The following is a 26,402-nucleotide window of genomic DNA, read 5'->3' on the forward strand; positions in this document are numbered from 1 at the left end:
TCCACTGGTCTTCATGTCAGTTTTTGTGCCAGTACCATGCTGTGTTTATTGTTATTGCTTTGTAGTATAGTTTGAAGTTGGGTATTGTGATACCTCCAGCATTGTTCTTTTTGCTGAGTGTTACCTTGGCTATTCACGGTCTCTTGTGTTTGCAAATGAACCTTAGGGTAGATTTTTCAATCTCTTTGATGAATATCATTGAGATTTTGATGGGAATTGCATTAAATATGTAGATTGCTTTTGGGACTATAGCCAGTTTTAGTATATTGATTCTACCAATCCATGAGTATGGAAGATCTCTTCACCTTCTGTAGTCTTCCTCAATCTCTTTCTTCAGGGGTTTATAGTTCTCCTTGTAGAGGTCATTCACATCCTTTGTTAAGTTTTCTCCTAGGTATTTGATTTTTTTTTTTTTGAGGCTATTGTAAATAGAATTGTTTTCATATATTCTTTCTCAGTTTGTTTGTTATTAGTCCCTCGTAGAACGAAAACTCCTAGGATACATACAATTACGAAAAGGCCCAAACGTAGTTGGCCCTTATGGCATCCTTCAACCATTCGCCGATGTAGAAAAGCTAATGATTTTTCTATGTTGATTTTATATCCTGCCATCTGCTGTAGCTGTTTATGGTGTCTAGGAGTTTTTGGGTGTAGTTTTTTGGGTCTTTGAAGTATAGGATCATATCGTCTTCAAATAGGGAAATTTGACAGTTTCTTTACCTATTTGTATTCCTTTTATTTCGTCTTCTTGCCTAAAATTGCTTTGTCTAGGAATCCCAGGACTATGTTGAATAGGAGTGGGGAGGGTGGACACCCTTGTCTCTTTCCTGACTTTACAGGAGATGGTTTCAGTTTTTCTCCATTAAGTATGATGTTGGCTATAGATTTTCATATGTGGCCTTTATAATGTTGAGGTACATTCCTTCTATTCCTAGTTTTCTTAAAGTTTTTATCATGAAGTGGTCTTGAATCTAATTGAAGACTTTTTCTGCATCTATTGAGATCATCAAGTGATTTTTGTCTTTCTTCTGTTGATGTGCTGTATTACATTTATTGATTTGCATATGTTGAACCACCCCTGCATCCCTGGGATGAAGCCAACTTGGTTATGGTGAATGATCTTTCTGATATGTTGTTGGATTCGATTTGCCATTATTTTATTGAAGATTTTTGCATCAATGTTCGTTAAGGAGATTGGCCTATTGTTCCCCTTTTTGAATGTACTTTTGTCCAGTTTTGGAATGAGTGTAATACTGGCTTCATAGAATGAGTTAGGCAGTGTTCTTTCCCTTTCTATTTCATGGAAAAGTTTATGGAGAGTTGTTATTTGTTCTTTAAAGGTCTGATAGAATTCAGCAGAGAATTCTTTAGGTCCCGACTTTTCTTTTTTGGGAGACTCTATTGCTTCTTCAATTTCATTTCATGTTATAGATCTGTTTAGGTGGTTAATATCCTCTTGGTTCAGTTTTGGATGGTTATAAGCATCTAGAAATTTGTTTATTTCTTTGAGATTTTCAAATTTATTGGACTATAGGTTCTCAAAGTACTGTCTGATGATTTCCTGGATTTCCTTGGTTTTTGTTGTTATCTTCCCTTTTGAGTTTCTGATTTTACTGTTTTGGATCTTTTCCCTCCTCATTTTAGTCAGATTTGCCAGGGGCTTGTCAATCTTGTTTATTTTTTCAAAGAACCAGCTTTTTGTTTTGTTGATTCTTTGTAGGGTTTTTTTTTTTTTGGTCTGTATTTCATTAATTTTGGCACCTAGTTTTATTGTTTCTCTCCTTCTGCTTGATTTTGGTTTTGCTTGTTCTTGTTTTTCTAGGAATTTGAGATGCTGCATTAGGTCATTTATTCGAGAGCTTTCTGTCCTATTAATATATGCACTCATGACTATAAACTTTCCCCTTATGACTGCCTTTGCTGTGTCCCATAGATTTTGGTAGGTTGTGTTTTTATTTTTCTTTGACTTCCAGGAACCTTTTAATTTCCTCTTTTATTTCATCTATGACCCACTGATCACTGAGCAATATGTTTTTCACTTCCAGTTGTTTGCATAGTTTCTGCTGTTGTTTTTGTTTTTGAGTTCTAGTTTTAATGCATTGTGATCAGATAGAATGATGGGGATTATTTCTATATTCTTATATTTGCTAAGGCTTGCTTTATGTTCTAAGATATGATCAATTTTGGGGAAAGTTCCATGGACTGCTGAGAAGAATGTATATTGTGTGGATCTTGGGTGAAATATTCTGTAGATATCAGCTAGGTCCATTGGATCTATGGTGTGATTTAGTTCTAGAATTTCTTTATTGATTTTTTGTTTGGATGACCTATCTATTGATGGTAGGTGGATATTAAAGTCTCCCACTACCACTGTGTTGGAGTCTATATGTGTTTTTAAGTCCTTTAGAGTATGTTTGATGCAATTGGGTGCACTGACATTGTATACATATAGGTTGATAATTGTTATTTCCTCTTGGTGTATTTCCCCTTTTATTAGTATGAAGTGTTCTTTGTTATCTCATTTGATCAATGTAAGATTGAAATCTTCTTTGTCTGATATCAGTATTGCTACTCTTCCCTGTTTTCAGGGGCCATTGACTTGGTAAATCTTTTTCCAGCCTTTCACCCTAAGCCAGAGTTTGTTTCTGTCAATGAGATATGGAAACAACAGATTGTTGGATCTTCCTTTTTAATCTAGTTTGCCAAATGGTGTCTTTTATTGGGGGAGTTGAGTCCGTTGGCATTCAGTGTTAACATTGATAAATAGGTGGTGGTTCCTGTCATTTAGTTGTTTTTGTTGTTCAAGGGTTTGATTATGTGCAGCTGAATCAGTGCTAATCTCTGATTCCTTGTCTTTTCTTCTCCTGTGTGGTTTGATACTTCCTCTTGTGGTTTTGAAAGCTTTCATCTTCTGTGTGTAGAATTCCTTAGAGAATCTTCTGTAGTGGTGGTTTGGTGGTCATATATTGTTTTAGTTTCTTCTTATCATGGAAGATTTTTATTGCTCCATCTATTTTGAATGATAGTTTTGCTGGGTAGAATATTCTAGGGTTGAAGTTATTTTCACTCAATGCCTGAAATACTTTGCTCCATGCCCTTCTTGCTTTTAAGGTTTCTGTTGAGAAATCTACTCTGATTTTAATGGGTTTACCTTTATATGTTATTTGTTTTTTCTCTCTTACAGCCTTCTGTATTCTTTGTCTGTTCTCTGTGCTAGTTGTTTTTTTGATAATATGGTGTGGGGAGGTTCTCTTTTAGCCTCGTCTATTTGGTGTCCTGGATGCTTCTTGTGCCTGAATGTGCAAAACTTTCTCATGATTTCGGCAATTTTCTGTTACTATTTTATTGAATATATTACAAATCCGTTTTGCTTTGACTTCTTCCCCTTCTTCATTACCCATGAGTCTCAGGTTTGGTCTTTTGATGGAGTCGCTGAGTTCTTGCATATTCCTTTCACAGCTCTTTAGTTGTTTGACTAAGAGTTCTTCAGTTTTTTTCCTTAATTTCTGTTTTATATTTGAGTTCTGAGAGTCTGTCTTCCACCTGATCAACTCTGCTAGAGTGGCCTTCCACTGTCTTTTTTTTTGTTTCTGTTTGACTCTTTTTTTCTGAGGTTTTCAATATCTTTGGTCACCTCCTCTTTTATAGTCATCTTTAATTCATTTATCTTGCTTTTTATAGTTTCCTTTGTTTCACTTTGGTGTTTGTTTGGGTTGTCTCTGAGTTCATTTATTTGTTTCTGTGTCTTCTCATGTTCTTTATTTTTGGTGTCTTGAAATTTCTTGGATGCATCTTGTACATTTTGGTTAAACATGTCTATAATCTTCTCCATGAAATTCTCAATGATTTCTTGCAATATTTCTTCTTTGAGGGTGTTTTTGTGGGCATGACTGGATTCCTTAGTGACATTTGTCATGATATTTTGGGGTCAGGAATTGAGTATCCATTTTCTTCATTTTTCTCTGAGTCTTGTGTTGAATTATTTTTTGAAGAGAGTGGTTTCTATCCCTGCTTCTTCTTCCAATTGCTGTACTTGGTGCTGTGTAACTATTTTCTTGATAGGCTAGTTGGTGGTTTTAACTGTGTGTTTTCTTGCCCTTGATTTAATTTTTGTGTTGTGACTGTCTTGATTTTTACCTAGGTTGGTGTGCTATTTTTGTCCCTGGCCTGGAGGTGTAATTTAGCAATAACTAATTCACAGATTCAACGCATGACCAGTTGTTTATTTATTATATAGAGGACCCCTTGGTGATATTATCTATAAACAGTGGGAGTTGGTGGGGGTAATGCTTGTTAGGCTAGCTATAGAAATTTGGGAAATTGGTAGGGTGGTGCTAAAGGGGAAGCAGGAAGAGGGGTGGGTGAGTGGGAGAAGCGACATTGGGGCTGCTTGGTTTTGTGTCCCTTGTGTGTGTTTGGTTGTATTTCTGTTGTAGTGTAGGGTGCTTGTGTCAGGGATTGGAGGTGGTTGGGTTGTGTAAAGTTGGTAAAGTGGGTTAGTCAGCATGTGGTGAGTGTGTAAGAGGGAGGAGTAGTGTGGTGACAGGTTGGCGGAGGATGGGAGGGAGAGATGAAGGGATGGGGAGAGAGTGGGTGGTTGATTTTGCACCTTGGCTACTGTGACTAGTGCTACAATAGATACAGAAGTGTACATTTCTCTTTGATACAATGATTTCATTTCCTTTGACTATGTACCCTGTGGTGGGATTGCTGGATCATATGGTAGTTATAGCTTTAGTTTTTTTTTTTTTTGAATGTTTAAACAATTATTAAATAATTTCTTTAAGATGAAAAATCCTTCTTGAGAGTAAAGATTATGAGAACATTTAAAATACACCAAAGTCATTATGTAAACTGCTAAAATAGTGATCATTCTTTCTATGCAGGGATTTCAAGTACACCTTTGGTTTAGTTTTCTGTTTTCTAAGCCCTGGAAATAACATTCATTGTAAGTAATAATTTAATTAGAATTCAGGAGTATCCTTTTTAACTTCTGTATGTGTGAATGTGCCATTGTTAATGTGATATGTACAAATATGATTTAAATTTAGGTTTAATGAAGAGAAAATAAACTATTTTGGTTTTGTAAAGTGAATTTTTAGATTACACATATACCTAGCAATCTCTCATGAACGATATCCTCATATACAATTTATTTGACTTTTCAAATACATATATAATCTAAAATATTTATTTTGTGTTGAAAACATTGGGGTGGTAATGCATTGATGAATGTGCACCTCAGTACATTGCATCTAATATTGTATGCAAAGTATGTGTAGTCATTCACCTGGTGGAGCTGAAGTATAAAATGAACTCATATTCTAAATGTACTTAGTCCTCAGTCTCTTTTATACTGATGATTATGTAAGAATAAAGCACCATTCAACTGAAGGACAAACACAAAATACAGTTTCTTTCAAAATACTCTACAGTTGCTGAAAACAGAATTCTGCTTAAAAGAAGACATCCATGCTTTAGTAGTTTTATCCAAAAAAATCTGCTTATACCAGTGTGTCAACTGTGTGTGTGGTGTTGGGGATTGTATACTAGTGTCTTGAAGAGTTTGCTCTGTTTTCTTTTAGTAGTTTAATAATTCAGATCTTACTCTTAGATCTTTGATCTATTTTTGAATTGTTTTGGGTTAGTAATATGGTCCAGTTTTATTTATCTGCATATAGATGTCCACTTTTCCCAGCTTCATTTATTGGAAACTTTTAAGTCTCCAGTGCATGTTCTTGGCATCTTTGAATTGGCTATAAGTATACTGATTCATTTCTGGGTTCTCTGTTGCTGTAGTTTTTATTCCAGTACCATACTGTTTTAGTTACTATAGTTTTGTAATATATTTTTTGAAGTAATGTCTTTTCCCTTTCATCACCTTTCCTTCCCTTCTTCCATTCTTACAAACCAGGGTTTCTTGTGACCTACACTTGAGCTATACCACCAGCTTTTTGTTTTTGAGACAGGGTTTTACTAACTTTGCTTGGGGACACCTTGAACTTCCAAACCTTTCCTGTCACCTTCTCTGGCATAGCTGGGCTCATGGGCATATGCCACCACCTCTTGTTTATGATTACTTTTTCTTTTTCTGTGAAGCATGATTTTGGTGTTTTGATGCAGATTTCATTGAATCGATAGATTGCATTGGGTAGTATGGACATTTTAACAATATTGATTCTTCCAACCCAGGAACATTAGATGTCTTTCCATTTTTTTTAATCCTCTTTAATGTCTTTTCCTTTTTTTTTTTCCAGTACTGGAGTTTGAACTCAGGGCCTCATGCTTGCTAGGCTGGTACTTTACCATTTGAGCCAGTCTACCAGCCCTCTTAATTGATTTTTAAAGCAAGTTTGTTATTTGTATATAAAAATGCTACTGTTGCTGGATACCAGTGGCTCATGCCTGTAATCCTAACTACTTAGGAGGGAGACAAAGAACAGGAGGATCATGGCTTGAAGCAAATAGTTCATGAGACCCTATCTCGAAAACTCAACACAAAAAGGGTTGGGGGAGTGATTTAAGTGGTTGAGCACCTACCTACCAAGCTTGAAGCCCTGAATTCAAACCCCAATACCACCAAAAAAAAAAAGAAAAAAAAAAAGCTACTGTTATTTGTATATTTATTTTGTGTCCTGAAAATTTAAATTTACCAGCTCTAACAAGTTTTTAGTGGAGTTTTTGTATATACAAAATCATGTTAACTTTAATCCCAGGTAACTTGACTTCCTTCTTTCCAGTTTGGATGCCTTTCATTGCTCTCTTGCCTAATTACTTTGTATAAGTCTTCTTATACAAAGAGTGGTGAAAGTGGTCATATTTATTTGTCTTGTTCCAAATCTTAGAGGAAATGCTTTATGCTTTTCTCCTTTAGTTATATTAGCTATAGTTTTGTCATGTCTACCCTTGATTGTGTTGAGGTATATTCCTTCTATACCTAATTTTTTGGGTTTTTATTATGTGGTGATGTTGAATGTTATTGAGAGTGCTTTTTCTGTGGATATTGAGATAATATATTTTTTATTCTATATTCTGTTGATGTGATGTATTGCATATTATAATGTGTGTATTGAACTGTGCTTGCATCCTTGGAATAAATCCAACATGATCTGCTGGTGTGTTGTTGAATTTGGTTTGCCAGTATTTAGTTGAGAATTTTTTCATCTGTTGTTCATCAGGGATATTGGTATCTGGTTTGTGCCTTTGAATTTGGTGCCAGGGTTATTGTGGCCTTGTAGAATGAGTTTGGTGGAGCTCTTTCTTAATTTTAAGAAGAATGGTAATTATTTCTTCTATAATATTTTATAGAATTCAATAGTAAAGCTCTCAGGTCCTGGACGTTTCTTTGGTGAGAGAATTTATTCTCCTTGGTGCTAGGGTTTAAACTCAGGGCCTCATGCATGTTACGTAAGCATTCTGTCACTCCCTCCTGCTCAATTACCCTTCTTAAAATAACTTCAACAGGTTTCAATGTGTCATATTCATAAATGTATAGCAAGTATGTCAGCCATATCTACCCCCCTTTACCCTCTTCCTCCCACTAGTGCTTTCTCCTTAACATGACCTATTTTACATTCCTGTCCTCCATTGTTTAAATATCTGTTGTTTAGTGGGGATTTTCTGTTGGTGTTTTGCCTCTAAATATTGTGATTAAGTCAATCTAGCCTCCTCTATTTGCCTTCCCTCCCCTTTGCCCCCTACTGTATGTTATTTAAAGTTTTTAGTGTTTCCTTGGTGTCTTGTTCCTACACAGATGTGATATATTTTATTATTCACTGTCATTCTTTTTTTCCTTAAATGTTAGTCTCCTCTAACATTCCTACTTTGGGAAACATGTTTTGTGTATATGTATAAATGATAATGCTTGTATTTGTTTTGGATCTTCCTTCCACATGTGAGTGAAAATGTGTGACCTTTGTCTTTCTGAACCTGGCTAACTTCACTTAACATGATGTTCTCCATTTCCATGCATTTACCTGCAAATAACAAAATTTCATTCTTTATGGCTGATTAAATTCCATTGTATATAAATACCACATTTTCTTATCCATTTATCAGTTGTAAGGCATTGGCTATTGTAAATAATACTGCAATAAACATGGGTGTGCAGGTGTCTCTATTATAACTTGACTTTATTCTTTCAGGTATATGCCTAGGAGTGGTATTGCTGGATCATATGGTAGTTCTATTTTTAATTTTTAACAGTATGGACCCTCCATACTGTTTTCCACAGTGGTTGTACTAATTTACATTCCTACCAATAGTGTATGAAGGTTCCTTTTTCCCCAATACTCTCATCAGCATTTGTTGTTGTTTGTGTTCTTGATGATAGCCATTCTAACAGGAGTGAGGTAGAATCTTAATATGGTTTTTATTTGCATTCCCTTTAGGACCAGGGATGCTGAGCATTTCTTCATGTGTTTTTTTACCATTTGTACTTCTTCCTTTGAAAAAGCTCTGTTCAGCTTATTGACCTATTTCTTCTTTGGGTCGTTGCTTTTTTGGAGACTTTAGTATTTTGAGCTCTTTGTAAATTCTGGCTGTTAATCCCTTGTCATATCTATAGCTGGCAAAGATTTTTCTCCCATTCTGTGGTCTGCTTCTTCATTTTAGTAACCATTTTCTTTGCTGTGCAGAAGCTTTTTAATTTCATGTTGTTCCATTTATTAATCCATTATCTTACTTGCTGAGCAATCAGAGTTCTATTTATGAAGTTATTGCCTTTGTCTATATATTCCACTGTATTCTCTACTCTTTCCCGCACTATTTTCAAAGCCTTATATTAAAGTTTTTGATCCACTTTGAATTGATATTTTTATAGGGTGAAAGACATGAACAGTTTGACTTCTTTTCCTATTTGAATTCATTTTATTTCTTTTTCCTGTCTTACTGCTATGGCTAGGAATTCCAAAACTATGATGAGTAAGAGTGGAGAGAGTACACACCCTGTCTCATTCCTGTCTTTAACTGGGTTTAGTTTTTCCCTATTTAGTATGATGTTGACCATACATTTGTGGTATATAGCCTTTATTATGTTGAAGTACATTTTTTCTATTCCTAGTTTCATCAGTGCCTTTATCAAGAAAGAATGTTGTATTTTGTCAAAATCTTCTTCTGCATCTCTTGAGATTATCATGTGGTTTTTGTTCTTTCTTCTGTTTATATGCTGAATTATACATTTACTGATTGGCATATATTGAACCAATCCCTGGAATGAAATCGACTTGATCGTTGTGTATGGTCTTTTTGATATGTTGTTTTCCAGTAGTTTATTGAGAATTTTTGTATCTGTTCATTAAAGAGATTGGCCTATAATTCTCTCTCTCTCTCTCTCTCTCTCTTTGTCTCTCTCTTTTTTGTGTGGTGTTGTCTAGTTTTGGGATGAGTGTAATACTGGCTTCATAGAATGAGTGTGGTAGTGTCCCTTCCTTTCCTATTTCATGGAAAGGTTTATCAGTTCTTCTTTAAAAGTTTGGTAGATTTCAGCAGTGAATCTGCTAGGTCCTGGGCTTTTCTATTTTGGGATACTCTTTATCACTGTTTCAATTTATTATTTGTTAAAGATCTATTTAAGTGATTTGTATCCTCTCGGTTCAGTCTTATTTAGTCATATGTGTCTAGAAATTTATCCATTTCTTGTAGATTTTCTAATTTATTTGAATATAGGTTTTTGGAGTATTCCTAATGATCTTCTGGATTTCATTGATGTTGTGGTGATATCCCCATTTTCATTTCTAGTTTTATTAGTTTGGGTCTTTTCCCTCCTCATTTTGGTCAGTTGTGCTATCATTCTTATTTATCTTTGCAAAGTACTAGCTTTTTGTTTTGTTGTTTCTTTGTATTTTTTTTTTGGTCTTTTTTTCATTGATTTAAAAAAATTTTTAATTTTATTTAAGCTTACTATTATTATTATTATTTTTTAGTGTGACTGGGTTTTGAACACAGGGCTTCGTGCTTGTAAGGCAGGTGGTCTACCACTTGAGCTATACCTCCTGTCCAATTTTGCTCTGGTTTTGGAGATGGGGCCTCTCAAACTATTTGCTCCATCTTGCCCCCAACTGAAATCCTCCTGATCTTAGCCTCCAAAGTGGTTAGCATTACAGGCCTCAGCCACCAGTGTCTGGCTCAGTCCTTATTTTTGTAATCTGTCTCCTGCTGTATCTCACATCCCACTTGAGCTCATCCTAGAAACCTAACTGGGGGTGATGGGAAATGTAGAAAAGACAGAAGACAAAACATGCACAAAGCTGGTACCGGGTAGGCTGGGTGCTCAGATGGAGACACACAAACGCCCCCTCCACCTGCAGCAAGTTTATTATATACAGTGGCAAAACGAGGTAGAGCAACAGTTCTCAGGGGAAGGGGGCGTGACATTGTAATTCTCGGGAACAGGAAGGACCCTGTGACCTCTTCTCTCTGAACGTAAAAATCTTAGGAAAAATAGCTATGTTGCATCTTGCCCACTTCTGTGGCTGGGGCTGTGCCAAACTCAGCCTGCAGTTTATTTGACACAGCTGTGCTCATGTACTCCTCTCTCCACATTGATGGTTTTGGTTTAGCTTGTTCTTGTTTTTTCTAGGAATTCAAGATGCTACATTAGGTCATTTATTTGAGATCTCTCTGTGTTTTTTTAATGTAGGTGCTCATAGCTGCAAGCTTTCCCTTTACCACTGCTGGTAGGTGTAGGTTGGGTTTGCATTCTTGGTATATTCCAAGAACTTTCTGATTTCTTCCCTTATTTCTTCGATGACCCACTCATCATTTAGCAACATGTTGTTTCCAGGAGTTTGGGTATTTTCTGCTGTTTTTTTTTTATTGTTGAGTTCTAGTTTTTTTCTATTGTGGTCAGACAGGTCTCCCACTATCATTGTGTTGAGGTCTGTCTGTGCTTTTAAGGTCACTAGTGTTTAATGAAGTTGGATGCATCAACACTGGGCACATCTAAGTTAACAATTGTTATTTCCTCTTAATGTGACTTCCTTTTTCTTTTCTGACTAAGTTAGGTTTGAAATCTACTTTATCTGATATAAGTATAATTATTCTTATCTGTTTTCTGGGGCCTTTTGCTTGGAAAATCTTTTTCCACCCTTTAACCCTAAGCCAGTGTTTATTTCTGTCAGTGAGATGGGTTTCTTGTAAACAATAGATTGGCAGATCCTCTTTAAATACAGCTCACCAATTTATTTCCTTTGATGGAGGAGTTGTAACCATTAACATTCAGTGTTAATATTGAGAGTTATGTGGTAATTTCTGCTGTTTTGTTGCTTTTGGTGTATATATGTATATTCAGTTGATTCTTTGCTATTCTACAGTTGCTTATCTGCTCATCTCCTGAGATTTAATTATCCCCATCCTTTTGTGTCTATGTTTTATTTTGTTCCGAGTATTGTTTGAGTATCTTTGGGAGTGTTGTTTTAGTGGCCAACTATTGCTTTAGTTTCTGTTTATTATGAAAGATTTTAATTTCTCCTTCAATTATGAATGGTAATTTTGCTTGATATTCTAGGTTTGAAATTGTTTTCTTTCAATGCTTGAAATTCCCCATTCTATGTCCTTCTTGCTTTTAAGATTTCTGTTAAGAAATCTGTTATTTTGATGGGTTTACTTTTATAGGTTATTTAACCTTTCTCCCTTATAGCCTTCAGTATTCTTTCCTTGTTCTCTGTGTTTATTGTTTTAATTATGACATTCCATAGAGAGATTCTACTTTGATCATGTCCATTAGTTGTCCCAGAGCCCTCCTGTATGGATGGGCATCTTTTTCTCAGTGCTTTGGAAGTTATCTGCTATTATTTTGTTGAATATGTTCCTGTGCTTTTGGCTTGCACTTCTTCTCCTTTAATGCCCATGATTTGTAGGTTTGGTCTTTTGATGGAATCACAGAGTTCTTGCATATTCTATACATATTTCTTCTCTTTTCTTTACATATTCATGTATTTTTCTTTTCTTTACATATTCATGTATTTTTTCCCATTATATGTATTTTATCTTCAAGTCCTGAAATTCTGTCTTCCACTTATTCTAGTCTGCTGGAGTGGCTTTCAACTGTATTTTTATTTGACTTTGGATGTTTTTATTTCCAGGTTTTTTTTTTGGACTTTGTGTATCTTAAGCTCCTCCTTCCTTCACTTCTTGTGTTATCTTTATGTTGTTTATCTGTTTTTTTGTATCTTCCTTGATTTCTGATGTTTGTATCCTTTTTGAGTTAATTTAGTTGTTTTTGTGCCTTGAGCTTTTAAAAAAATTTAAAATTTTATTTTATTTTGGTGGTACTGGGTTTTGAACTTGGTCTTGTACTTGCTAGGCAGGCACATGAACACCTGAGATAGTCTGCTAGCCTATTTTTATGTTGGGTATTTTTGAGATAGGGTCTTGCAAACTACTTGCCTGGGGCTGGCTTTGAACCATTATCTTCCTGATCTCTGCCTCATGAGTAGCTAGGATTGCAGGCATGAGCATTGCATTCCCAGCTTTCATCTACATTCTCTTGGAATTCATTGACTTGTTTTTGTATGTCTGTTTTAAAGTCCTTAAACTTTATTATCACCATTCTTTTGAACTTGAAAACTGAAGTTTCATTCCCTTTACTATCCATCAGTTCCTCTCTTGTGTGGTTGTTGACATTTACATTCCTCTGCTTTCTTCTATTTCCCATTCTTCTGTTTTGAGGTTCACTAATATCTTGATAATTAGTTGGTTGGGAGTTGTAGTGACCTGAAATCTTCCCCTTGACTTAATTTTCTGTGTGCTGGCCAGATTGGTTGTTGACTAGATTGTTCTATCGTCTCTGTTTGCTGATCCGGGGGTACAACTTAGCAGTAACAAATTTGTGGATTCAGTGCCATGCCAGTTATTTATGTGAAATATAAAACCCTTGACTGTGTTGTCTATAAACAGAAGGGTGTTGCGTAATTAAAAGTTGTTTGCATAGAGATTAAATCTTAAATAGTAAAAATAATGGGAGTGGAAAAGGAGGAAAGGAAGAAGGAGGATGGGAGAGGGGGATAAGAGTTGTGAGGTATGGGGGCTCTAGAGGGTAACAAGATTGTAATGTGTGTAGAAGTGTAATTTAGTTATTGTGGAGGAGGGTGCCATTGTCAGGGATTGCAAAAGGATAGAAAGGTTGGGAGTAATATAAGAAGGCAGTAGAATAAATAATTCATTGAATGATTTATAAGTCAGAGATAGAGTTGGAAAATGAGGGAGGAAAAGAAAAAGAAGATTAGGAAAAGGAAGAAAGGAAAAAGAAACTAAGAAAAAAGTTTGAATCAAAGAATAGATAATTTGAAACTTCAACAAAATGAAAAAGGAAAAAACAGGATAATTCTTTTTCAATTCTGAATTTCTTCCTGTTATGGAGAAGAGCTCGTTTCCTCTGTGTTCAATGAGTATGCTGAATAATCCCTTCCAATATCTGATCCTCATGTTTTAGTCTGCAGTTCTCACATGTTCCCTCCAGGTGCTGTCCCTCCCCCTACTGTGCAGATCTGTGTCCCATTAGATGGAAGCTTTCTCTGGGTCCCTGTCCCTCTCTAGGATAGATATGCTGGACCAAGTGGCAATTGGTGGTACCCCTCTCCCCCTATCGTCAGCTGGTTTGGGTTGCACCACTCAGGTTGTTTACCCACATGCTTCTCTGAGGGATGCAGTTAGGTTCAGCTTGCTTGACTAGGTGGGTTCTCCAAGGTGGTCTGGGGGGACTGAGCAGAGAGCAGTGGCCCACCTCCCCTGCCAGGCAAGTCTGGGAGCTGTAACTCAGGCTGTTTGGCCAAAAGCTGTTTTGTGGGAATGTAGTCAGTTTCAGCTCAGTACTAGGTTTCCTGAGGTGGTCAAATGTGTTATTAATTCTTGCAGGCTAGATTTAGGCTTGGCTAGCCTGCACCTACGCTGTCTTTCTTTATATTGAGAAGTGCACAGGCTGACCCATGAGTCCTGGTACCTCTTCGTACCAGGCAGGGTGGGAGATTTCAGTCATTTTATTAGGCCAAAAAGTTTTGTCTTGGGGGAGTGCAGTCAGATTCCCTCTTGCTGAGCTGGACTATGCAGTATCTCCCAGTACTGAAAGCAGTAAGCTTACCTGAGTGGATTGTAGACATCTCTCTCCAGTATTGAAAGTGACTTAGGTCAGTGGGTAGTGATTATTCCCTTTCTCTGTAGTTCCAGTCTCCTCAGACTTTTATAGGGCAATAGCCCTGTTTTTCAATTTTTAGCACTTCAGATGGTCTTTTGTGGTCTGGAGGCTACTCTGGTCCTGTTAAAAGAAAAAAACAAAAAACAAAAAGCAAAAAAAAGGAAAGCTGTAACTGGAGATGCCTTTGTGCCTGGGGTGGGTCTGGACTTGCAAAGGCTTATTTAGAAGTTGGTCATTGTAGACATAGTCTGTCTATGTATGGGCAACCTGTTATTTAGCAAACTATCGAGACCACTTACCCTTGCTGCCATGAACTTAAGGTTATCTTTTAGGCTTATGGGAGCTCAATGTTCTGGAGTTTATCAGCAATCTGTCATCTTGGAAAATCCCTTATGGGAAACTTTTAACTACCACCTCAATGTCATTACTTGTAATAGGTCTGTTAGGTCTGTTTAGATTTTCAATATCTTCTTGATTTAAACTTGTTACATTGTGTCTACGAATTTATCCATTTCTTCTTGATTTTCCAATTTTTTTAACATATAATCATTTATAGTAGTTTTTTTATGGTCCTTTATGTTTCTGTGATACCAGTTATGATGTCTCCTTTTTCGTCTCTTAATCTTATTTATTTTGAGTTTTTCTCATTTTTATTTGTCTAGCTAAAGGCTGGATGATTTTATTTTTTCAGAATACCAGCTTTTCACTTCATTGATCATTTGTAATTTTAGTTTGTGCTCACTTCTGCTCTTATAACCACTACTAATTTTGGGTTTGGTTTGTTCTTGTTTTTCTTGGTCCTTGGAAAGGATTGTTAGGTTGGTTGTTGGAAATCTTGAAGTAGTAATTCACTACAATAAATTTCCTTTTAGTACTGCTTTTGCTATGTGCCACAGGTTGTGATATGTACCATTTTCATTTTTATTTGATTCAAGAGATTTCTTTTTATTTCTTTAGTGACCCATTTGATTGTTCATGAACATGTTATTCAATTTCTATGAATTTGTCTCTTTTCCATTATTTCTTTTATTGATTCCTAATTTTATTCTGATACAGTCACAGAGGATACATGACATGATTTCAGTTTTAAAAAAATTGTTGAGACTACTTTGTGGCCTACCCCATGTGGTCTAGATTGGAAAATGTTCCATGTGCTTATGTGAAGTATATACATGTTTCAACTGTTAGATTAAATATTCTGTAGATGTTGTTTATACCCATATGGTCTATAATGTAGATTAGACTTCATTTTTTTTTTTCCCCAGTCTGGATGATAGGTTCATTTTTGAAGGTCTGGTTAGGTGTTGAAGTCCCTAACTATTATTGTATTGGTATCTATTTCTCCCTTTAGCTAATATTTGTTTTATATATTTGGGTGCTCCTGTATGTATTTATAATTATTATACCATTTTGGTGAATTAATCTGTTTTTTATTGTATAATAAATATCCTCTTCCTTCTCATTCTCCCTTACAGGTTTTGGCATAAATTCTCTTTTATCTGATAAAAGGATAGCTCCTCTCACTTACTTTTATTTTTCATTTTCATTGAATATCTTTTTATTTTCTTTCACTTTCATTCTGTGTGTATCTTCACTGGTTACCTGAGTTTCCTGTAAGCAGCATACCATTGGGTTTTATGTTTTTATTAATTTGGCCAGTTTATATATTTTGATTGAGAATTTAGTCTGTTTGCATTAAAGGTTATTATTGATAGGTGAGAACTTATTCCTGTCATTTTATTAATGGTTTCCTGATCATTTTATATATTCTTTTTATCTTTCATTGCAGGATAGGTTTTCTGGCATAGTATTTTTAGTAGTTTTTTTCTTTCACAATTGAATAATTCATTCATTCTCTTCTGTCCTATAAAAGCTGCTGTTAAGCTAATGGAGAAATCCTTATATATGCTTTCCTTTGTGATTTTATGATTCTTTAATGTTGACTTTTAATAATTTGACTATATGCTTTGGGGAATGTCTTTTTGATTGAGTCTTTCTGAGCTGTTTTGAACTTCCTCGATGAAGATATCCATATTTTTTTCAAGACATGAGATGTTTTAATTTATTAGCTCACTAAATAGCTTTTCACTATCTTTTTGTTTGTGTACTATTCCTTTTAACAATTTTTCTTCTCTTTTTGTCTGAGTTGTTGCAAAAGTCCTATCTTCAGTTCAGAAAATTATTTGTTGTTTTTGGTGTAGTTTGTTATTAAAGTTTTTTTTTTTTTTTTGATGCTGGGAGTTGAACCCAGACCCTCTTGCATGCTTGACAAATGCTCCATCACTGAGCTATGTATGTACCCCAGCCATGTTTGTTAAACTTTTACTTATATTTTTTAAATTCTTCAGTTTCAAGAGTTCTGTTTTTTTAAAAAATTATTTCTGTGGTTCAATCCCTAGCTCCTCTCCAAATTCTACTTTGTTGAATTTCTCATTCAGATCATGAATTTTTTTCCTCTTGTTGGATTGTGTATATACTCTTGCACCTCACTAAGTATACTTAGTTAGGATAATTATTGTGTATTTCTTTTCAGGCATTTCATGGATTTCCTTTACATTGGGTCACATTTTCAGAAAATTATTGTGTTCCTTCAGAAATGTTGCACTTCCTTGATTTTTCATGCTTCTTTTGTCCCTACATTGGCATTTACAGATCTGGTATAGTACTCACCTCTTCCAATTTTATGGTGTGGCTTCGACCACAAGAGACTTTTTTCATTTAAATAGGTTGTAGGGTATCAGTAGGTGGTTTGACTTTGGTTCTGAGTATGCATAGAAATATAGCTTACTTGTGATTTGTTCAGCAGTGATCAGTATCAGCAGTCTCTGCAAGTGCTTCAATGGTTTAGACTGTAGGTGTTTGTGGAGGTACTTGTGTGACTTTGTAATGATCTTGGGCCACCAGAGATGCATGACCTCAGACTGCATTTCCCCCAAGTTTCATCTCTTTTCCCTGTGCACAAAGACCTTCAAAACCAGAGTTGGAGGTGACATGAATCAGCAGATGTCCCCTACTAATTGAGTATTTAAGCTGGCAGGTACCAGTAGTGGTGTAGCTTTTAGCGTTGGCAACTGTGATTCTGGGAGTATAGTCTATTTGAGGAGTACCTCCTCAGCCTCTGTGGTGGTTAAGTATTTCTCTTTCACTCTGTCTTTTCCTTTCAGAAGTCTACAATGTATATATTTGAAAGTCTATGCAAGGGCCCCAATGAAACCAAAAATTTCTCAAAGATAGTTCTTTTTCTTTCCAATCCTTGTTCCTCCTCCTCTTCCTTTCTTCTTTTCTTCCTCTTTGTTCTCCTCCTTTCATGCTGTGCTGTAATCTGGTACTGTTTTGCCTGAATGCAGTTGCTATTGAGATAGAAGTCTAGATTAGTCTTTCTGTGAGACTAATAACCCTTCAAATCCCCAGCTTATTTGAAGAGTATGTCCTAAAAAACTCTCCACTTTTAATGTATGGTACACTTGACTTACACTTCTCTTGGGTATTTAATGAAACACAAGTGTGCTAGTGTTGGCAAAGATTCACAATGCAACAGTAGCTTTAGTCCTTGGCTTATCCTTCAGTATTTAGCTGGGTACATTATGTAAGGTTTTAATATATAAATGTGGTATTTTTATATCATATCCACTGAGTTTAACAGTATTCAGTGGAAGAATTGGTCTGAACAACTTAGCCTGCTATCATCAGAAAACCTAAGTAACCTCTTCAGTGATGTGTTCTAGTTTGTAATTTCTTTATCAGGTGGGTCTCATTGGTTGTTAAAATCTGTATTCAGAGTTTGAAGTTTTTGATGTTTATCATATATAATTTATAGAATATAATCTATAACTAAAATATATACTACTATGTTATATAGTATATCATAGTTTATGTACAAATGTGGTATAATGTATAATAATATTCTGTAATTGTAATTAGAAGCCTGTTTGCTTTGTTTTCAAATCTGCATGGTCATGTTATCATGTTTTGTTCCTTATTTATACTTTAAATACCTTCTGTTTATATTTTGCATCTGATTATTATTTTGTATCTGATTATACTATATCATAGTATCTGAGGTCTTTCTAGATTAGATTATGCTTTCTGAGATTTGGCTGGCTTTTATTCTTAGTGGTTTATTTCTCATGTATTTTGTGAAGCTTTCTTTTTAAAAATACGTTAATTAAAACATGGGGATTCTCTGAGGTCTTGATGAGTGTGTATTTGCAATTGTATGTGACAGCCTTTTTAAGCACTATTCCACTGATACCACTCTTTTTTTTTTCAGGTCACACAGATAACATGAAATCTTCTGTATACACGTGTCATTGCCTTCTGTAGTTGTGAATTTTTTCTCTCTTACATCTAGAAACAGGCTGACACTTGCAGATTTCTGGTTTTATACTATATGGTGGCTTGTTTTTCCTTTTTACTAAGTATATCAACTTTTGGGGTTTGCTCCTTTTTCTCAATAATCTCCAGCATGTTTTCTTTTCTTTCTTTTTTTTTTTTTTTACAGAAAATACTGTTTATTCACATTTTACTTTTTAGTTTCTCCTCTATTCCTGTTTAGTTTCTTTTTCTTTTTTTTTTTTATTATTATTCATATGTGCATACAAGGCTTGGGTCATTTCTCCCCCCTGCCCCCACCCCCTCCCTTACCACCCACTCCGCCCCCGCCCTCTCCCCTACCCCCTCAATACCTAGCAGAAACTATTTTGCCCTTATTTCTAATTTTGTTGTAGAGAGAGTATAAGCAATAATAGGAAGGAACAAGGGTTTTTGCTGGTTGAGATAAGGATAGCTATACAGGGAGTTGACTCACATTGATTTCCTGTGCGTGTGTGTTACCTTCTAGGTTAATTCTTTTTGATCTAACCTTTTCTCTAGTTCCTGGTCCCCTTTTCCTATTGGCCTCAGTTGTTTTTAAGGTATCTGCTTTAGTTTCTCTGCGTTAAGGGCAACAAATGCTAGCTAATTTTTTAGGTGTCTTACCTATCCTTACCCCTCCCTTGTGTGCTCTCGCTTTTATCATGTCCAACATGTTTTCTAATGCTGAATTTCTCCCAAGTTTCATCTCTTGTCCCTATGTACAGAGACTTTCAAAACAAGAGTTGGAGGTGACATGAATCAGTAAATGCCCTTCGGCATTATCTACCTTCATGATTTATTTGTTTCTCTAGGTTTGATCTTTTTATGAAATTTTTACCCTTAGGTCATTTCTTTGGCTTTCCTCCTTTGTCAAGGTACATTGAAAAAATGTTTTAAACCCTTAGTTCCACATTCTTAAGGATTTTGACTGAGAAGGTTATTCATGTTAGCTCATTTGCCAATTGCCCTAGTATTCTCAAATGTTACTTTTTAATGTTTCTTTTATAGGATTCAGCTTAGCTGCATTTAAAAGGAACAAGAGGAAACTAGAGCTGGCAGAAAGGGTGGAAACAGATTTCATTCAACTAAAGAAAAGAAGACAATCAAGTGAAAAGGTCAGGAGCTGTTTGAAATATTAATTAATGTATAATAATTATAGCACTAAACTGTATTTAGATATAGAAGCTTGTATACATGCATAATGTATCATCTCTCATAGGGAAAAATTGTGATATGCTGGGAATGGTAGTGTATACCCATAATCTCAGCACTCAGAAGACTGAGGCAGGAGGATTGCAAGTTTAAGGCCAGCTTGGGCTATATAGTGAGACCCTGACCCAAAGTGAAAAAAAAAATGTGTACAGTGAGCAGTTTTGTAAGTTTTCATAAATATTTATGCCCATGTAACCCAAAAAGCTGTAAAGATACAGAACATTTCCAGTTCTTTTGTGCTTCCTCCAGTCAATTCCTAACCTTTATAGGCAGCAGCTACTCTTCTAATTTTTATCACCATAGATGTTTTTATGTTGCACAGTCATACAGAAGGTATTTTTTTCTGTTTTCCTTCTTTCACAAAATGTTTTTGAGACATTGTATCACTGGTTCATTTTATGTAATATTTTCTAATGTGAATATACTATAATTTGTTTATCCAATCTCTTGTTGAAAATTTTAATTTCTTTGCAGTTTTTTTTGCTAGTATCAATAAAATGGCTATGTAATTCTCACATAGTTCTTTTTTTGTGGACATCAGTTTAGTATGTTTATACATAGAAATACCTGTCTTTAGCTGGTCTTTACTTATTTGGATGATTCATTTAATTTGGTAGATCATGGAAAGGTGTTTCAGTTTTATTTTAAACATGATGGGTAGCTATGGAAGAGTAGTAGATAAGCAATGCTATCTCAGTCACTATTTTCTGGAGTTGCTACATGGAGAATCTATCAAAGGGAGAGGCAACAATAGAAGCTGGATGCCTATTTCTACCCTTGGGAGATGATGGTGACTTGGACTGTGGGTAATAGAGGTAAAGGTGGAGTTGGAGAGAAGGGAATAGGTCCAGAATATGTTTTGAGTTTCTAGAAAGACAGATATTATTGATGCCTTAGATATTGGTTAGAAAGAGAGGGAAGTTAAGAGATTTTGCTTGAGTACTTGGGTATTGCCACTTAAAGATGAAGAGGGCTGGGGAGGTATCGTGATAGAGGTGGCAAGTGGAAATCAAGAACATAACTCATTTCAATTTAATTGGCTCAAGCTAACCAGGGATTTCCATTTTCAACACATTGCATATTACCTCATGCAAATAACACCATAAACACCCAAAGTTTATAAACCACCTTTTAGTGTGCCGTGCTTCTGACTTACATGCCACCAATATCCTTATTTTGCTTACTGTTTTTTTGATTATTAAAACTGCATAATCCATGAAGTCTATGTACACTGATGAATAGTGAGTTTAAAAAGAGAGGTGTGTCTTTTAAAGCTAAGAGAATTGTCAGAAAATTAAGAGTGGTCTCTTTGAAAACTAACTTGAAAAAACGATTTATAAAAAAAGGAAAATGTTTAAAGTATTGTTTAGCTTTTTGTCACTGTGACAAGATACATGAGATAATCAACCTTCAAGGATTTATTTCGATATACAAAGTTTATTTTGGCTCTTGGATTCAGAAATTTCAGAGAGGGAAGGAGGGAATGGGGAAGGAAGAGGTGCTAGGGTCCAGTATTCCCCTCAAGAGCAAGCCCGTGGTCACTTAACTTCATCCTACTGGACCCCACCTCTTAAAAGTTCTACTACCTTCCAGCAGTGCCACAGATCATCCAACCCCTTTACAAAGTTTGACCGCCCCTGACAAAATTGCCATGGACTGTTGTTGTTACACTGCTTATCAGTGAGTTCTTTCTTGTGGTATGTGTGATGAAGAGATTACTTGTTTTAAGTTTAGTTTTGTTTTGTTCTGATAGAAAGGTAATTGTGTTGATACTAATCTTTATCATATTTGAAGGAAGAAATCTTTCTTTTGGAATGAAGTGATTAACTCATTGGCCAATTGCTGTGCTTGGCTTATGCCATAGGAAATGACTGAGTTGCTACTTGACTGAGAGTTGCGTGGTAAAATAGGAAACCCTCAAATTTAGAAAACAGACAGACTCAATGTACACCATTAATCTAGATTTCATAAATATCTATTTCAAACAGCTAGCCCTGGATATTACTGGATATTAAAAGAGGTTGGGGGTATTGTTTGATCTTAACATTTTTGATGTTTCAAGCTTTTTTTCCTCTTCATTTTTGCAACCATGTTGCTTAAATAGTTTCCATCTCCTTTTTCTTTAATAACAGATTTTGCAGTTGAATGTACATAGTTATTCTTTGCTTCCTCCCACCACTTTTATGAAGTTAATTTAAGTTTTCAATTATTTTCATTGGTTTTTAGGTAAAGCAATACTTACATAGGATGGTGAAATGAAAGGTAATCAGACCTTTTCCATTATGAAAATCTTTTATTCTTCAATTTCTAATAAACAAGTTTGAAAAGTTTTATAGTGATTTTGTTGCTCTTATACCATGTTTTGTGTTCAAAATCACTCTAAAGAGATGCTCCAACTTTTGATTTTGCGTTCTTTTGCCACCACATAGAGACATCAAACTGGCCGTAAGTTTCAGAAAGGAAATGTTGGGCCTTGCTTTGTGTGCTTCATATAAATATGTTCTGTTCTTTTGAAGTATATTGTGAGTAACATTTTTGCCTTTTATCCACCATCTTGAAATTATTATGTAAATGCTTAACTGTATCATACTAAATCACTAATTTTTGGGTGAGAGGTAGGTTAAGATCAAAGAAAATAAATGCATAGAAAAAAAACCTGTTTTCCTTAGATTGTTCCATTTGTATTTGTGTACAAATACAAGTTTGTATTTGCATACATGCATGTGCATTATGTATGCAGGGTAAGGAGTCATTAGTCTTCTCTAGAAATTTACTTTGCTTTGTCTAGAATCTTCTTGTATTTCTCAAGAGAATGGTTAGTATATGGGTTTATGAGTAAACAGACATAGAAAGCTTCTTTGACTTCCTTATACATAAAGATATGCATTATATAGATTTCTATAAAACTGAAAATTCTTCCAGTGAAGTGATTATCTTCTGTTTGAATTAATTTCTTTGAATTGTAGGTAATATATTAAAATTTTCACTCCTCATCTAAAGACTATCTTGATTACTAGGTAAGCCTAGTGTGTTTACATGGAACACACTAGGTAGGCTAATAACTTTTAATTAAATCTATTTCCATCTCATGCATTTAATGTAGGCTATGGAATCTGTTGATCAGTATTTCTTTTCACTATAACTTGATGATAATTCTTTACATGTCTGTGGTTTATAGTACTTTATGTCAATTCATCAGTGTCTAAGTCCCAAATTTTCAATCCTTAATGGCCGGACAATTGCAGTATTTTTCTTCCCTGGATCAGGAAAAGCTTCTAAGTTCTTATCAAGATTCAATAGCTAATAGGTTTTTTCCCAGGTCTTTCTTAAATTCTTAATTAGCTAAACTTTAAGTTTATATGAATCTTAAAGTTATAGGTAAGATAAAATTGAGGCAAGAAGTCAGTGTTAAATCTTAACTGCTGTTTTTATTTCATAATGAAAGTAACTTGTAGTTTCTTCAAAATAGTTGTTATAAGTTGACATCAGATATTGTCAGCCTTGTAAATCTTTCCTTCTTTTAAGTACAGGGGTTCCATTAATTTTTAATATTTAACAGAATTAATAGAGGGAATAAAAGAGCATTCTTTTGTTATAATTGGAATAGTTCCAGCTTATTTTGTATGTAAGTTAGAAATCACTGTATTGTAACTTTTCTAATAGAAACACCTCCAGTGAATGGAATTTCATTGGGAGTACAGATGGAAGCTTTCCTATCAGGGAATTGTCTCAGGCCATAACGTTAATAACATCAGATTCTAAATCAGAACCTTTAAATATGTCTTCAAATGATATTATATGCAGTCATCATGCACTAATGACTTGAGTTGACCCATCATTGCCATGGTGATACTGACATGTGTAGCTATTAAGACAAAAAAAATACATGGAAAGACAATTGTGTGTGTATATGTATACATAAACATATACACAGATCAAGGATGTTTTTAGATTAGAAGACTCCTAAGGACCAGTGCTTAATTAGGTTTAAGGAAAATGAAGTCTTTAAAACCTTGATTAGATAACTTGTCAGTCTAGAAGATTTTGAAAAATAATCAGATACCAGCAACTGTTTAATATTCAGTCAAGACTAGAATTACTTAAGAAGAATAGGATAGGGTATAGGGTAGGGGGTGAGATGAGGCATAGGAGACTAAGAGTTCTACCTACATCTATTAATGAATCCAGAACCTTTGTGTAAACAAGGGAATCTCTCTTGACTTTATTTTCCTCAGCAGTAAAATCAGCATGTTGAATCAGATGCTTACCATGATGCTTTTCAGCTTAATAAGTCTTTATTACATTTTCATTGCAACATGGAGTTTGTCCAGACTTCCTTGATTCTCTTATTAAGGGATTCTTCATTCTAGTGGATCCTAAAACTGACTGATATTGTATTCATCTAGGGAGTTTTAGAACTATGGATTCTTAAGAGACTCTGTGCTCTGAATGGGTAAGCCATCAGAATAGCACCTGAGATCATTATTTTTTTCTTCTTAATATGTCACAGTAGGCTTAGAAAAGCACCTACTTAGTAATCATTGTTTAAGAAACACAGAAAAATCTAGAACTGCTTATCGTATACTTTGACTTGTTTGACTCACCATAACCTAACTTAGCCTGTGTAAAATTGAGCTCTATCCCTTTTTCCTGGATGACTGAAATAGCGTTCTAATCCATCTACCCACAACTGCTGTTGCTCTTTGCAGTCATTTCTCCACCTAGCATTTGCTGAGTTGTTTTAAAGTGTAATTTGATTTTGTCATGCTCCTGCTAGAACTCTGTAGTCACTTCCAGCTGCTCTTAACAATAAAGTATACGGTCTTTAACAGAGTGAACAGGACCTCAGAGGAGCATGCATCTGTCCTTCTTTCCAATTTTTTGCCTTTTCACTCTCACTCTGAGTCTCATTGTTTAGCCAGATTCTGCTTGTGTCAAGGTCCTCTCAACTTTGGTTCCATATCCAGGGGTTGTTAACCTCTCTTCTCTCCTCTCTTGTTAAGTTACCGTGCTGCTCCAGTGCATCTCTTTATCATTATGAGTATGGTTATTTGATGTGCTAGTAGGAGGGTGGGGCTACATATCTTATTCACTGTGGTTTTTCACCTTGGCATGTAATAAGTACTTAAGAAACATGAATACATGCACTGCTATTTTTTTTATTTCTTTGAGTCCATATCTTTTCACTTTTCATGGCTAAACTGTTGCAATATCTTCACAACTTGCTTCTTTGCTTGATACCCCAAGATGCATTCCCTTTTTTGCTTACTATCCCAAGATACAGTTCCCTCAAAAAATATCTGTATTTGGTTTTGTTGTTCTCCTGAGAGAACCCCACACTTTTTAGCTTGACTTTACAAACCCTCTTGAAACCTGACCTCTAGCTACCTTTTCACTGTTTCTATCTTAGAACAGTCTTTTTTCTATCTTAGAACAGTCTTTTTTCTCTTGCCAAATACATTTCTATATTCAGTTTTTTCATGAATTTGCTGAAGGTTCTCACTTCTAAGTTTTTGCTCATGTCTCTTTCCCTTCATAGTAATGGAATATCTGCTACTTGTCTATATGCTAAAATTCTAATCCAAGTTCTATTTTAAAAGGCTAGCCTAAATATCAGCAAGATCAGAACAGATTTTTTTCCCCTCCTTTCTATTTAGCACCAAGAAATGTTTGTTGATGGGCCAGGTGTGGTGGCTTGCATCTGTAATCCCAGTTACTTGAGAGACAGAGATTGGGGGGGGATGGGTGGTTGAGGTTCAAGGCCAGCCTTGGCAAAAAGTTAGTGAGACCTCATCTCAACCAATGGCTAGGTGTGGTGGTGCGTGCCCTGTTATTCCAACTATCTGGGAAGCATGAAAAGGTGGATTGTGGTCCAGCCTGGGCAACAATGCAGTACCCTATTCCCAAAATAGATGAAAAGCGAAAAAAAAAAAAAAAAGTTGCAGGTATGGCTCCAATGGTAGAGTACCTGCCTGGCAAGTGCCAGGCCCCAAGTTCAAACTCTAGTACCACCTCCCCCCAAAATAATTGTTGAAATGAATGATCTACTTTGTACATTTGCAGTTTTGAGATTGGCATGAGTTGTGTTTTTTTTTTAATCAGCGTCCCTAGAAATAGTGCTATTTTAACTCAGTTAGCATTACTACTTTAAAAGTCTAAAAAAAATGATTCTAATATTAATTTTGAAAGAAAAAAACATGTTGTTTTCTTCATTAGTCATACAGTCTTATAGTCTTCCAACATAAATTTAATTCTGTTGCTTGAATGCTTCAAAACACGCTATCCCAAAAGCCACACTTAAGTTTTTGACAATAAGCTTGTACATGGGAATAAAAATAAAGGTTAGGTTATTCGAAATACTATTAAATAATATTGCTTCCTCAATAATGTAAGGTATTATATAACTAAGTCAGGGAAATGATTGTCAGGATGTAGTTAGAAATAGCCCACACAACCTTGACCATTCCAAGAGGTGAGTCATGAATTGCCCACAAGAGGGCATGCTCATCTAGAGAAACTTGACCAAGTGCTTTTCCTGTTATGCAGGTAAAAATGCTTGTTTTACAAGCATATTTCTAGATGGTGTCTTTTTTTCCCTAGGAAAAGGGATGGACCTTCACTACAACAAGAATTCCTCCCCATTTTCTAGCACATGATTATTTTGGGTATGTGATTTTCCAAAGAGAAAAGATGTAAGATCAGAATG

General features: G+C 35.3%; 1 protein-coding gene across 5 annotated transcripts in view; it reads left to right on the forward strand.

The window, feature by feature from the left end:
- Positions 1–26,402, forward strand: part of Tasp1 (taspase 1) — a 257,045-nt gene that overhangs the window by 68,651 nt on the left and 161,992 nt on the right. For all 5 annotated transcript variants that reach the window (XR_012448167.1, XM_074074333.1, XM_074074332.1 and 2 more), the window contains exon 8: positions 19,493–19,599. Coding sequence is in view for 4 of the 5 variants with exons in the window: in XM_074074333.1 (XP_073930434.1) it covers positions 19,493–19,599 (107 nt within the window). In the remaining variant the exon portion in view is untranslated. The remainder of the gene's footprint in view (positions 1–19,492; positions 19,600–26,402) is intronic.

This window comes from Castor canadensis, chromosome 5 (genome assembly GCF_047511655.1).
Source record: "Castor canadensis chromosome 5, mCasCan1.hap1v2, whole genome shotgun sequence".
In the NCBI taxonomy this organism is placed as follows: Eukaryota; Metazoa; Chordata; class Mammalia; order Rodentia; family Castoridae; genus Castor; species Castor canadensis.